The sequence below is a fragment of the Budorcas taxicolor genome, chromosome 8 (genome assembly GCF_023091745.1).
Source record: "Budorcas taxicolor isolate Tak-1 chromosome 8, Takin1.1, whole genome shotgun sequence".
Classification (NCBI taxonomy): domain Eukaryota; kingdom Metazoa; phylum Chordata; class Mammalia; order Artiodactyla; family Bovidae; genus Budorcas; species Budorcas taxicolor.
Genome location: NC_068917.1, coordinates 63,963,857 through 63,978,530, shown reverse-complemented (window position 1 = coordinate 63,978,530; position 14,674 = coordinate 63,963,857). Strand labels below are relative to the sequence as shown.

At 47.5% G+C, this 14,674-nt stretch overlaps 1 protein-coding gene across 1 annotated transcript in view; it reads left to right on the top strand.

Annotated features, from left to right (window-relative positions):
• Nucleotides 1-362: 362 nt before the first annotated feature.
• The window catches only part of PAX5 (paired box 5), a 171,193-nt gene continuing 156,881 nt past the window's right edge, over nt 363-14,674 (top strand). Inside the window, exons 1-3 of the mRNA XM_052644974.1 lie at nt 363-405; nt 6,164-6,329; nt 11,397-11,594. Coding sequence (XP_052500934.1) covers nt 363-405; nt 6,164-6,329; nt 11,397-11,594 — 407 coding nt within the window. The remainder of the gene's footprint in view (nt 406-6,163; nt 6,330-11,396; nt 11,595-14,674) is intronic.

Sequence of the window (14,674 nt, the reverse complement as noted above, 5' to 3'; positions counted from 1 at the left end):
GGCTCCAGGCGGTCCCGGAGGCGGGCCCCTGAACTATGCCCCCGAAGCTGCGGGTGCCTTAGCCGTAGCTACCCCGGGCCGGGTGCGGAGCCGCCGCCTGAGCCAGCCCGGGAGGGAAGCCACCGGGAGTTGGGTGCACAGCTCCGGGCCGGACTGCACTAGCGCCGTTTCCCGCCTCTAGGCGCAGCTCTCGGCGATCTCCAGCAGAGCGGCTCTGAGAGAGGCCCCGAGGCTCCAGCAGTGTTTTCTGAACCCAGCTCGCACAGTTCCCGGCCTGGCGGCGCGGCTCCGTAGCCTCGCTGGGCAGCCCCTTGGCGCCGGGAGGCGGCAGCGTGGGCCGGCCTGCAGTCTGGAGCGCCCCGATGGAAATACACTGTAAGCACGACCCGTTTGCATCCATGCATAGTAAGTAGGCGGCGAGCTCGCTTCTCTCACTCTCCCGCCGGGATGGGGTTGGTGGTTCCGGACCGCGGGGCAGGTACTAAGGATGGGACCCAGGACTTCTGAGGCAGCGCTGTCAAGTTTGCAAAGTGCAGGGCTCCCAGGCAGGGGATGTGGAGCAAAGCGCCTGGTCGACCCGGCCAGGAGCACCTGGCACCGGGAATCCCGCCTCCAGCAACCGGTAGTGTACGCAGCCAGCTGCATCTTTTCCGGGGCTCTGGCAACAACATCGCAGTGTGCCGGGAGAATCGGGACTCAGACCTGGAGAGAGCTTTGGGCCGGGCCAGTTGGAGAGCATGAAGTTGTAGGGAGAGGTCAGTCTGAGTCTCAGCGCCCCACACCCTAAACCCGATGGCGCCTTTTTCACCCATAGGGCTGATAAAGACTGGGGCTTGGAGGGAAAGTGGGGCCCCAGCAGTGCCTCTGGGCTTGTATGTCTGGAGGAAGAGGTTGCGAGCTAAGCGAGAACACCAGGTCCAGAGCTCCAAAGGCATTCTGGAGTTGAGGAGTGGGATTTGAAAAATCAACGAAGTAGTGGACCCTGAGCTGAGCTTCTGCTTAGAAGCCTCCAGTTCATACAGAGACCCTTAAAGACACTATCAAGTCCTTCTGTGTAGGACGCTTGCCTCATGATGGCTTCTCCCTTAAAAACAAAAAACAAAACAAAATAGAAGAAGAAGCCAATTAGTCACCATTCAGGAGCCCTCGTCTTCTGAAAGACACCGCGTATGTAGGAGACGGGGAAGGGTCATTTTGGGCGCAGGCGAGGCCAGCCGACTGCCTGACCCGTCGGGATCTGCAGTTCACCCATTAGCACAGCCTCCTGTGAGATGAGCGCTCCTCTCACGGTGAGTTAAAGCCGGATTAGATTCGGAGATTTCGAGGAAATTCCAAGTGGAATGAATCGTATTTTCCTTCAGAGCTGCTGCGGAGCTGGGAGCAAGGCGCCAGGCTTCAGCAGCATTCAGCCGGGTGCCCAGCTCCGGCCCCCACGGGCCGCAGGTCAGGGAGTTGCTTCCGCGCCGGGAGCCTTCAGACAGCGCAGGATCCTGCTTACCTAGCCTTAGGTCCCCTATTTAACAAAGGCAGCCGAGACCCGGCTGGAGAGAAGGCGAGCTTCCCCGGGTGAAGATGTCCGTTCCTGCCCCGGAGGCCGAATGGCCTGGTAGGCAGCGAAATGCTGATTTAGGCTGTGGGGACTGGCTGCGGGCAAGTCAGTTTCTCTTTGTGTCCAATTTCCCGAGTCCGAGGTCATCCACCAAAGCCGTGGGGAGATTTTCGAAGAGAAGCCGCTAGCTCGGATCCCAGCCTGAATGACTCCTCACCGTTTGGGGCCTATGCCAAAACGGTTTCCAGTCCGTGGTGACCCCAGCGCCCCCAGCAGCCGTCTCCTGTACAGACTTAGCCGGGCTCTGGGGAAGCTCTGATCTCGCAGACTGAGCCAGAAAAGCAAAGGAGTTTCTGTCAATACTCTGAGAGGTGACCATGCCCTTAGCTCGGTCAAGGAGCGATTTGAGGACAAAATGGGGAGGGCTGCTCTTGCGCTTCTATCCTTGCCTGTGGGAATCCACTCTCGCCTTCTGCACAGAGCCTGGCTGCCCAGAGGTTGTGCCCAGGCGCTCGGACAGATAGCATCAAGACCTGGTGGTCTCAAGGCCGTGCATGGGGGTGAAGAAGGTAGCCTCTTCCAGGTGTGGGTTAGCCAACCACTAATGCCCCTCTCTGTCCCTCTTCCTCAGGGCTCTCATCTGCCCATTCCTTCGGAAGTGCTCCCTCCTCCCATTTTCAATTTTCCCTGCAGCACAGTGGGGGCTGGGCCCCAGCCCGCCTAGCTTCCAGAGCTGTCTTCTCTGGTAGTGCCCTTGGTCCTGATATCCAAAGCTATTTGTTTCCATAATATAGGCTCCACTTTGGAGCCCCAGTTTTTTTTAGCTTGAGTGGGGTGGGGGTGGGGGTGCGTAGTAGATCCTGAGAGGTTGCCCGGTAAGTAGGGGCTCAGACCTACTTGTCTTTCTTCCTGACTCTGGTCAGTTTCTTACCACCCCAACTCCTATCTCCTCTTGCCCACTGAAGCTGGGTGGCTTCTGTGGATAGCTGGTATAGGGGGAGGGGCAGGCACTGCCAGGGTGTGGGCTTCTGAGTTTTTTTGTCCCCACCCTCAGCTATGGTTACCAGTTACAAAGCACTTTTATAGCCAGTCTCCTAACCAACTGTCTTCTAAACTTTCAGCTACATCCATTTTACAGAGAACGATACTGAGGTCAGAGAGACAAAAGGACTGACAGGAAATTCCCAGGGACAGTGCTGGAGGCAGTCTTTTGAGGATTCACGAAAGGGGAAGAGAGGGACTCAGATTCCAGACAGTAGGCAGTGGCCACTTGGATGGCTACATAAAAGTGCAAGGCACTGTCTGTCTAATTTAACTATGTCTGTATCCATGGCCCTACTGCCCATGTGTGCCAGCACCTATCAGTTCGAGAGTCAGTAATATTTCATTTCTGCCCTTCCCTGTGTTCCTGTTTGCATGTTTGTGTGTACCCTTAATCATCCTTTCTGATACTAATAGGAGGAATTTCAGTGACCCTGTGGATCCTGGAGTTCAATCTACCATTGAGTCAGCACAGACCCTTTCTCCAAGACTCTAGGCCCAGACATGGTCATTGTGGGTGTGGACAGGGGGGACCCTGGTGGGTAGCATGTTCTTATCAGGGCCTGAGGAGCATCTGTGGAGGCCAGCTCCTTCCAGACCAGAGCCAGGAAAGTCCCAAGGGCATCTGGTATTCATCCCTTCCCCCCTGCCCTCCCCTCCTCCAACCCCTGCTCTATGTGCCCTGTAGGGGCGGGGCTGTGATTCTCTTGTATCCGCGTCAGTTTCCTGGTCTTTGCCTTGATTTATTGCATCTGTCTCTGCGTCAGTCGGTATCTTTCTGAAAATTCTACTCGATCCTGAAAAGTGTAGCTGAGTCTGTGTCTCCCCCCAGCACCTCCCACATGATGAACCCTCACTGTACTCCAGTCTGTCGGAAGTAGAGGCTGGGACTTGGCTTCTCTGAGGAAGTGCAGGGTGGGAGCTGGGGTCCCAGAAAACAAAGGCCCCCCCCTACGCAGATGTCCCTTTTTCTTCCAAATACCGCCTTGTTGGGCTACCTGCATTTTTCTCTTCTCTCATCTTGCCTCCCACTGTATACACTGCCTTCACCTTCCCCCCACCCCCTTTTTGCCCCATTCCGGCCAATCCATCCCTTTTTCTCCCTCTCCTCATTTCTAACCTGAGCTCCCCTTCCAGGCACTCTCCTTGCTGTCTCATCTCATTGAGTCTCTGCTCTTTGTACACTTGCCCTCACACCACTTTTTCTGGTTTCTTTCTCCATCCTCTTGCCTCCCTTCTCTTGGGTTTCTGGTTTTGATTCTTTCCAATCTTGGGGTAAGTAAGAGACATTGCCTACTCAGATGACACTTTTAATTTACCAACCCACCCCCCTTGACATGTTCTCTCAGTGGCAGAGAGGACCAAGAGTTTTTGGGAGCCTTTCCAGGAAGCTGAGGGATGCAGGGGATCTCCAGGTCATCCTGGGTCTAGTGTCAGCTGTGGATACGAGGATCAGGCTCTACAAGAGCACTGGTAGCCTGGCCTTTGTGGTCAAGACTAGAGGGTGTGGGGACTTGCTATCACCTAGAGTGTCTCACCCTTGGGTTTTTCCCCATAATACAAATGGTCTCCAAAGATCACAAATGTCCTGCAGGACTATTTTTGGAATTTAAATCCTCCAAAGATTGCTACCGTGTTTTGGGCAGAAAATTTAAATTGCCAGTAGTATAGGGAACAAGCCATTGCAGATGGCCCCGGTGCCTGGACTAATAGATTGTCTCAAAAGTGTGCTAGGTGCTTTTAGCTTTCTTTTTGTCCTCTCAGTTTTTAATTTACTTGCCTCTTAAATCCAGCCTGTTATTGAAAGATCCATACAACCCTTTTTTATTAGGTGCTCCCAACCCCAGAACAAAGCTTTCTTAAGACCCTTGACCAAGGGTGGCTGTAGTCTTTCTGTTTTAGGTGAACTATGCAGTTGTGTTCCTAACTGTAAAATTCTGTTCAGGATGGTTTCCCTTTTTCTTATGTCTGGAGTGTTTTAGAACAATCTAAACTGATTAAAGCTCATTTTGAAAATCAGAGAGAAATTCAGCTTAGAACTCGAATTAAGTACTGTTATCTATAAAAAAAAATTTTTTCCCCCATGAAATCAGCCTGAGTTTGAAAATTTGGGGAAATATTCAGCTTGGACTCTGATGAGAAAATTCAGTGAATAGCTTTGGCAGTTTTTAGGAAATAGGTTATGTTATGGGTAGTTTTCTCCTCTATTTCAGATATTGTTCATGAACCTGGATAGTAGTTCAGTGCTGGGAAATAGCTGAGATTAGGTGGCTATTTTATGTTTTAGAGTTAGAGTATATTTGTGTGTGTGTGTGTGTGTGTGTGTGTGTGTGCGCGCGTGCGACCTCTACAATACCCTGGCTTCCCTGGTACAACCCAGTCCCTGCAAAGTCCCAGGTTAGGAGAAGATTTCCTCTTCCTTGGTCTCTGAGCTGTCAGCAGCATTGAAAAGTCTTGGACTTGGCTTCTGGCTTTTGACAGTCCTCAATGATGTCAGTTAGTGGCTGATTAACAGCTACAAGGTCGATGATGTTGCTACACTGGATCACTCTGTGTTTACTGGTTTGGCTTTTAATTTACTTGCATCTCTGTTTCCATCCAGATGAACCTTGATGTTTTTACGAGAATGGAGCTTTTTGGGTGGAGGAGATACTTTCCCAGACTCTTACTTAAAGTCCATCCCAGAACCCTTGTACAACCTGGGACTCAGAAGCCTCCTCCGGCTTCTTTATTTTCCCTAAACCAACATAAAGCTGCTTGCCAATTGCAAAACACTCCAAAAATTCCAGGGAAACTTCTTTATAACAAATTCTGATGCAGTAGAGTGAAATGTGATCCTTTGACCTATTTCTTTTCTGTGCTTTGAGAGGGTACAGTGGTCAAGTCTGCATGTCAGCCTCACTTTTTAAATTTTTTTTGCCATCTTGATTGAGGTATGAGCCTCACCTTCTTAAAGACAGGATTTTTATCAAGGCAGTGGTTTGGTTTTGTCTCGGCAATCTGCAAAACTATTAAAAAAAATTTTTTTTCAATCCTTAGCTCTTGAATCAGATTGCTGATTTAAAAAACGTTCCCTTGTCCCCAAGATCTAGGTTTATTAAAGTAGTCCTTTTCACTTTTGGAGATATCTGTTAAAAGGGAAAGAGTTTCATTTTTTAAAAATCTCTTTACATTTTATGTATTTTTAAATGTATTTTCTCCCTAGGATCTATCTTAGACCTCAGCATCGTGTATATAATAAGTTCTGTCCCAAGTACAGATTGAGGTCTTCATATATTCCATTGTTTAAAAAAATTACAAAGAAAATGCTAGCAACTAAATGAAACACAGTATGAGGATGCTTACCATGAATAGCCCAACTGACTGGCTGAAGAAGGACAAAGGCTAAGGTTAATTTCAAAAAGTAATCTGAGGTATTCATGTAGCCTGTGCGATCAGACCCCAGGCTCAAGATAGCCAGCCCACTGCCATTTCTGATCAGAGGGACTGTGGGTCCTCAAAGCGGCACTTCTTTTCCTTCGTGACTGGTTCTAACCACCCTTTCCCTTGCCTTTTATTTCTGATCTGTTTCAGGACATGGAGGAGTGAATCAGCTTGGGGGGGTTTTTGTGAATGGACGGCCACTCCCGGATGTAGTCCGCCAAAGGATAGTGGAACTTGCTCATCAAGGCGTCAGGCCCTGTGACATCTCCAGGCAGCTTCGAGTCAGCCATGGTTGTGTCAGCAAAATTCTTGGCAGGTAAAGGCAGGAGCTTCAGGCTTCCCTTGATTTTTCAAATAATAACCTAAAACACGACCCAGCAGCTGTCCAATGTGGCAGTGTCGTAGTGAGAATCCTGGTGGCGCTTCTTCCACATGCACAGTACTTTGGACTTTGCAGAGCCCTTCTGAGGCCATTCAATTCAAAGTAACCCCAGGAAGCCTTTGTTGCAGAATGGGATGTCTCAGTTAGAAGGGGTAACATGTTTTCTGAAAGCCTGCTGAATTATTCCTAAGAATCCAGGAATAAGAGGTTCTTGGGAATTCCCCTATCTATATTTGGTGCCTGAGCAGGGCTGAGTGGAAAATCCACAAGTTATAAAATCACATAACCAGACTTCAATGTTTCATTTTAATGTTTTCAAAAAGCACATTCCATTTTTAAAAGTCAGCTGTCATTTTCAGTTCTGGGTTATCATCTAGCTTATTATTTTGGGCTGCAGAGTTTTCCTTCTATATGTTTTGTTTCCTTCATAGTGACAGGCATCCTAAATATATATGAAATTAGAAAGAAAACAAACAAACAAACACCAACTCTCAAATTAGACAGTTGAAAGTTGCCACTTGACCCTGCAATTTGCTGCAAGAAAAATACCAACAATGCCAATTCTCCCAGAGGGCTCTGTAGCCTCTTAACGCGCCTGTTTATTTTCTTGGGTGAGATGGTCCAAGAAAGCTTGTTTTGATATGAGGAGACAAATTGTAGAGGGCAAAATGAGTGACTCAGATGCTTCCAGCCAATCAGCACTCAGGCTGGGAAGAGGCCTTAAGAATTCTGAGACCGTCTGCATCTCGCTGCACCCCAAAACCAAAGTCGCAAGTATGTTTCCAGGCACGTGAAGTTGTTATAGGTCTCCCCTGGCAGTCAGGAACATTTTTGGGTTTAGCTGTCAGTACTCTTTCAGGATTTCTCTTGCAGGTCAGAAAACAGCCTTTGGGCTATAGCTTGTGTTACAGTTTGAGAACAGATGGCTGAGTGGAAAATAAATATTTTGAAGCATGTCAGTGCCATTGTGACTTTCTGCTTACTCTTTCCCACCTGCTGGAATTTAAGACATTCTCTCGGATGGAGGGAATAAGTTTTTAAACTTGAGAAGACTTGCTGGAGGCCAAGAGAAGTTTCAGGGCCAGGGGTCTGGCAGCACCTTTAGAGACCATATCCCCCTGTTTATTCCTCATGCTCCCAACTATACCAGTTTATCCCAGCCATGGAGGCTGTGCGCATGGTATTCTTGTTAGAAAGTGATTTTAGGTAACAGGATCAGAATGAAAATGGAAAGAAAAAAGAAAAAACTAGAGGAGAAGGAGATAGAGAAAAGAGAAAGAAAAGAAACAGAAAAGAAATGGATTAATTCAAAAAGAGAAACAAAGAGAAATAAAGACAAGATAGAAAGAGAAAGGAGAACGGTATCTCAGATCATTTCAGCATCAGACTTGGAGGGCCGAGGGATCTTCGATGTCTTCCTGGGAAGCCTTCTCATTGTACAGAGGTGGAGAGAGAGAGAAAGGAGGCCCTTCCTTTGTTTTTGCTGAGATGTCTTTGCTGAGCCGACATTTTGCTTGCTATTTGGAATCTTCTCAGAGCAAAATGCTGAGCCCTTCTCAGAGGGGACCTCCAGATGCCGGGTCCCCATGTTCTTGTGCCCAGGAGCCCTCCACATCTTCCTTGGGGGACTCGACCCTCCCAGGCCGAGCCGACAGCCTCCCGCAGCCCAGAATAGATTTGTCACTAGGTAGAGTGGCACTCGGAAGTTATGCGTCGCTCCGGTGCCTGGCCGTTTAAGTTGTCAACAATAAATTGGAATTTCATAGCTCATTATTTTCATAACTAAGAACCACAGTGGACAAAATGTCACTCTAATTAGAACTGCCTTTTAAGAAACAAGTTCAGCCCTAAAACAGTGTGACTGGGAATTTCTGAACTGGGCTTGTTCCATCTACTGATTTTTTAAAAATTTTTCGGTCACTGAAGAATTTGATGGGCACACAAGGGGTGACAGATTGTGGAGAGCGTGTGGTGTGTGGTGGCCGTGGTTTTCAGAGGCTGCGTGGCGAGGCAGGCAGGGTCCCTGGGGCAGTCCAAGTCATCTCAGGAAGGTGGCGGTCTGCCAGGAGTGTGGCATTCAGTCCACAGAGCTCAAGGCTCCGGAGGGGCTCAAGAGGGAGAGCCCAGTGGCATGTGAGACCCATTTAAATCCATCCAGAAAGCTGGGCTGCTGTCTTCTTTCACTGAAGCCTGGCTGGGAGGTTCATGCCATTTGGAACTGGGTGGTTGTTACATAGTAATAAACACTCAGAGGATTTTAATCCACAACACATGCTCTTTCTGTTTTGCAAAGCTTTTCCTTAACCACTCTGCATTTCTGTCTTCATGACAGCACTGCAAGGCAGGCCAGGCAAACATCCTCCCCTTATTATACAAATGGGATAACTGAGGTCCAGAGAGGCTAAGTGAGTTGATCCGGGTCACACTGCGAATTAGTATCAGAGCCACTGACTGGCATCTACACCTCTATACTCTCAAACTAATGCTCCTTGCACCAAACCACACTGTGGGTTAGTGGCTATTGTTCATCTTGTCGAGTATAAGTCCTGCTTGGCTGTTTTGCTGAGGTGAAAGGGTGGTTATTGAGATGAAAGGGTGGTCAGAATCCTCACTTGACACAGTTGCCAGCTGGGGTTTTCTGGAGTGTCAGGGCTGTCTTCTAAGTGCCTGGACTATGTGTCAGACCAAAGGAAGACAGAGACCTCCTGTGTCAGGACCATAGACTGGTACAGTTGGCAGTGCTCAAGTGGGATGGAGAGAGAGCCCTGGGCACTGCCACCCCCAGCCATGCAAGCGGGGCGAGTACTGGGGGTGGTGAGGGCTTCATCCTGCCACCCTCTCAGAGTTTCTGCATGAATTTTGCAGTCCCACTGGGCTAACATATTTTGAGCACAGGGTGTTCTATGTGTCTGAACCCCCATCCCAAGACAGTGTCTGTCCTAACAGACCCTCTGCGACTATTGATTGAGTGAATAAGTGACAAGATGCACATGAAAATGCCTGGTAAACAGTAGAGATGTCTGTAATTTCAAGGGATCTTCATTATTAGTACTAGTGTCAATTAATTTTTATAACTAAAGCAGCAGCTTGTTCTAGGGGGAAGAGCACTGGATTCAGAGTCAGGTTTGAAAGCCTGGGACTGTTTCTAAGTTCCAAAAGGGGGTTAGACAAGGATTTAATCTTCTGATCATCAGTTTTCCCTTTGATTACATAAAATCTTGCTGGCCTCTCAGGACTGGTGTGAGAATCAAGATAATTCGAGGAAGACTGTAAACTCTAAGGCACTGCGCCTAAATAATGAGATGCTGTGTTATAGTAACAGATCATTTTCTGTTATAAAATTAAAAGGATCTGCTGAATCTGCCAAGATTGCTGTGTGCTTTGATTTAGATACTTTTCAGACTTCTGGCAAAAAAAGTATTTTCTTTGATATTTCTAAAAACCTGTTTGTGACTAATAGCAGACTTTTAGCAATTATAGAAAGAGGGAGCACAGATTGAGTTTTGCTTTATGGTCCACAAATTAGTTCATGACAGTCTTCTCAATGAAAAATAAAATTTGTGCATCCGTATCACTGTTTCCAAATTGTTTCTTCTGTTTCTAGAATATTCAGTAACTGGGCCCTAACCAGTCTTAGCCAAGCTGTGAATTTCAGCATCTCTTTCAATGTAACCAGTCATTGTCCTGTGTTATCTTTCCTACCCATCATAGACCCACCTTTGCTTACCTATCGTAAACTCTTGCTAGATTTAAATTTTTTCAGTTATCTCTAAAATATGTTTTTTATTAAAAATATTTTTTTTCCAACTACAAGATAATCTCCTTTTCAAGAGGAAGTCAAAAATTCTTCTGTAAATGTTGAGAGAGACATCCAGTGAAGGCTCAGATTCAGAAAAGGAATCAAGTAATTTTTTTCCCCTGAAATGATCTTTCATGGCACTCTTCTCCCTGGTTTCGGTTTTACTGTAAAACCCTGACATCCTATTTGCGTTAACGAGGAAGAGCTGATAGCATGGAAATGTCCTTAGAAACAGCGATTTACCTCAGAGGAGGTCCGTGGAAGAGCTGCAGTGATTTGTGGTTGGTTGGTGGTTTTTTTTTTTTGGATTGCTTGCGTTTTGACTTATGTGTAACTCATATTGCCAGTTAATTCTGGAATCTGACATTCTTTTAAATTTTATGCCAGGGTTATTGTTTTTCTCTTATGGAAAAAGAAGTTAAGCAGGTGAGTCTGCTAGGGAATGGGAGAGCTGACGAAAGAAAGGCACAAAGCAACTTTCTGGGGAAATTTTAGCTCAGAAAGCTGGGCCACAGTCCTGGTTTGGCCCTGGGTCTTGGGTCACCCTGGGCAAGCCATGTAACCTCTATGGGTCTGTTTTATGTCTGTAGATGGAGACCTGTTTGTGTAATCATACACACATTCAGTCATTCAAAACTGAATGTTGTACTTTAGAAATTAAAAATTATGTGTTTTAGAAGTGTTGTGGGGATCAAATGGGAAAACCAACTGGAAAGTTTTCCGTGAACTATCAAATGGTAGATAAATGTGACAATTAATTAATTAATTAAGGCTGAGCATTCTGACTAGCGCTATCCAATGGAACTGTAATGTAAGCCATGTAGGATGTTTAAAGTTTTCTAGTAGTACATTAGAAAAGGAAAAAGTAACAGGTACAATTACTTTTAATTGTATACTTTATTTAATCCAGTATATTAAAAAGATGATCATTTCAACATATAACCAATGGAAAACATATTACTGAGATTTTGACTTTATTTTTGTACTAATTTTTGAAAACCTGATATGTGTTTGATGCTTAGAGCAGATTTCAATTCAAACAGATCACCTTCCAAACGTTCAAAAGCCACATGCACGGCTAGTGGCTACATACCAGACAGCACAGATCTGGGCATTTCCTGGACAGAGCAGTCCATTATTTTGTTACCAATGTCCATTTTTCTGGTTTCTCATGGCTAAGCTCCTTTCTCCTTGGGTCGTAGGTATTATGAGACAGGGAGCATCAAGCCTGGGGTAATTGGAGGATCCAAACCAAAGGTCGCCACACCCAAAGTGGTGGAAAAGATCGCTGAGTATAAACGCCAAAATCCCACCATGTTTGCCTGGGAGATCAGGGACCGGCTGCTGGCAGAACGGGTGTGTGACAATGACACAGTGCCCAGCGTCAGTTCCATCAACAGGTGAGTGGCTGGTGCCTTTGGGACGCTGAGGGTCTGGGTGGGGTGGGAATGCTGGTGGCTATGCACGTGCCTTTCCTGAAGATCTGGTCTCTCCTTTCACCAAGTCCCCATAGGCATTATCAGTCAGGAGGGATGTGCCCAGGGCTGGATGGGTCTCTCTATCACTCTTCTCTCCAAAGTAGGCAGAAGTCCTAAGACCGGGGAGAGGAGGCTATGCCAGCACCCGGCTGCTGCAAATTTTTCTGACTCCAGTGTCATTTCTATTACTCCCTCCACTACCTGTCTCTGCGTGTGGAGCACTCAACAACGAATTGTTCTGTTAGGTCTTCACAAACGTCGCTTCCTTGCAAGCCAGTCCCCAAGGTTAGCACTGGCCCACCTCAGAGCTTCCCAGGAGGAAAATCTTTGCCTCCAGTTTGGGCAGAGGTTGAGACACTGAGTGTGGGGAACAGAGCCTGGACTTGCAGTTGGGAGATTTCGGCTCCTTTCAGATTTGTCAGGCGTGCCACAAACTCATGTGACCTTGACAAGGCTCTTCCTCTCTCTGAGAGCCCAGGATCTGGTGGTACTGATACGGGTCTATGATTTCCAAGAGTGGCATCCAGGATGCTAAGATGCTGTGCAGTTAGGGGGTTGCCTTCTCCTCAGTTGCCCTGAATCTCACCCTCGGACAGAAAGAACCAGAGCGATACCTTAAGTACCAGGCAGAGGATCTTTTTGGGAGGGCTTTCTTTTATCCAGTCTGGTCCAGAATACATCCAACGGAGCTTTCAGAACTGAATTCCTGAAAGAATGTTTTCTATTGTAGGAGTTGTGGTCTCAACTCCATTGAAACCCATAGAGTCAAGGATATAGTTGTGAGATGACAGAAATGATGGTTCTCTAAACCCCACAAAGAAAAGCGAAGCCAGCAGACTGAAAACCTGAACAGTTCCCATTTCTCCAAGGTCATGCCCTGCTCTTGTTAGTGCAGAGCCTGCCTGGGCACAGGGGACCCCTGCAGCAAAACGAGGTGGTCAAACCAGACTGTTTCTAAGATCCCCTCTGGTCCTGACAGTTGTTGCTTCCATGATGACTCAAATGCACAGATTCACTGTGTGAGTGTTCATGTTGGTATTTAGAGTCCTGCTGTCTCATAAACCATTAGCCTGATTTTTTCTCTCAGCAAATCTTTACTTTGGCTCTGACATCCCACAAGGTACCACGAAGAGTGAGGGGAATCAGACATATGATCTATCCCTTCGTTTCTGTTCTAGAGGGGCTCCTTGTCCAGGGAGGGCTTCTAGCTTTCACTGAGGGGTCTGGACAGCCTGACAATAGGCACAAAATCGCTGGAAAGATAGCAATTATTGTGGTGGGTTTGCCGTGCCATATGGTGCTAAGTCACTTCAGTCACTGTCCAACATTTTGGGACCCTGTGGATGGACTGTGGCCCGCCAGGATCCTCTGTCCTTGGGATTCTCCAGACAAGAATACTGGAGTAGGTTTTTAGGGGGCTTGTGGGGGAATAACTCCAGTTCTTTCTGGAGGGGGTCTGTATGCTTTTAGAGTCCCCTACTTCCAGCTCTTTGAAAGGCTTCCATGACACAAGGCAACGTGACTTTCCCCCCTTACCTGTGTCTCCAAAACCTTTAATGTGGAGAGAGGCGTGAGGTGCTCAGAGCAGTGAAGGAGCAGAGCAGTTTCCATAAAACTGGTGGACCCAGAGACTTTCAATCTAGTTTACACAGGTGGTTTCAAAGATAATTCAGGTGGCCCGTGGAGGTCATAAACTCCAGTGCCAACGTGGAGCCAGGCAAATGGTGCCACGGGGGAAGTGGCTCAGGTATAAGGCTGCCAGGAAGGTTGGGTCTGTGCAAACTAGGAACACAAGCTGTACTGAAGGGGCAGTTGTCTCCCGGCTCCAGCTGAAAGCCACTGGGCATGTGGGCCTAGTGGTAGCCCGATTTTTTCCATTCTTAAAGAGAATCCAGAAACTAGCACCTGTTTGTGTATGTCTCTGTGTGTTTGTATATATGAAATCTCTATACCTTTAAACAGTGGCAACTAATGTCGATGAGAAAATGCCTTTGCAGGACAAGCACAAATCATTTGCTGGCCCTAGCTTCTATCTTCTGTCATACTGGGAAGAAAACTGTTTTTTCAATGTCCTTCAGAAAAATAAAACTAGCACATCAAACCAGTGACAGTGAACTTTACAAGCTACCTCTCCCCAATTATGGTAAAGAACTGATATTCCCTTATAAAATAAGTTTATTTAAATAAAAAAGTATGTTATTTGAAAGAAGCATATGAAGCAAACCGAGCACAGTGATTACAGACGTGGTGAAGGTTGTGGAGGGGGCACTTGAAGCAGTGTCCAGGGAAATCACAGCTCAGCTGGTGCTTTGTGTCCTGAGTGGTGCTGTGGGGGGCGTCCGGCTGCTAGCTGCGGGGCCATGGCTAGCCTCAGGGCTCCCCGCAGTGTCCCTGTCCACATGGTGGCCCAGTGGCCCCACTGGCTGTGCCTTTAAGGGGCTTCCACATCTGTGATCTCTGACAGCCTCAAGGCTTAACTCTCTTGTGACAAGTATAGAAACTAAGGTCCAGGATCTATTCACAGCGCACAGGAGTGCACAGGAACTATGACTTTGAGCTCGATGTTGGGGTGGAGCCCAGGAAAGGGGCTGCTTCTTTCCTCCACTCCGGGATAGGACTCTGCCAGCGCAGAACTGAGAACTAAGGAACTGTGAGGAGAGAGACAAGGAGAAGCAAACAGTCATCCCCACTGCCTTCCCCCTCCCTTCCCCAGCCTTGCAGTCTGGATGCTTTGCTGCCTGTCTGTAGGCTTCCTCTGTGATCTATAGCCTTTTCCTGTGCTTCTTCTGGGACTCCTCCTGGGAGCACTCTCTGGCTCCTTACCACATTCTTCAATGAGAGCTCTTTGGTGTCTTTAGCAACAGACCGTGCAATGCAAATAAACTAAGGGCGGCAGGTGGGGAAGGGGGTGGCAGTCTTGTGTCTTGTGTGACTGCTTTCCCCCTGCCCACACCCCGACAAAGCCTGAGCCATCCCGGTACAGTTTTATCTTTCATATAAAG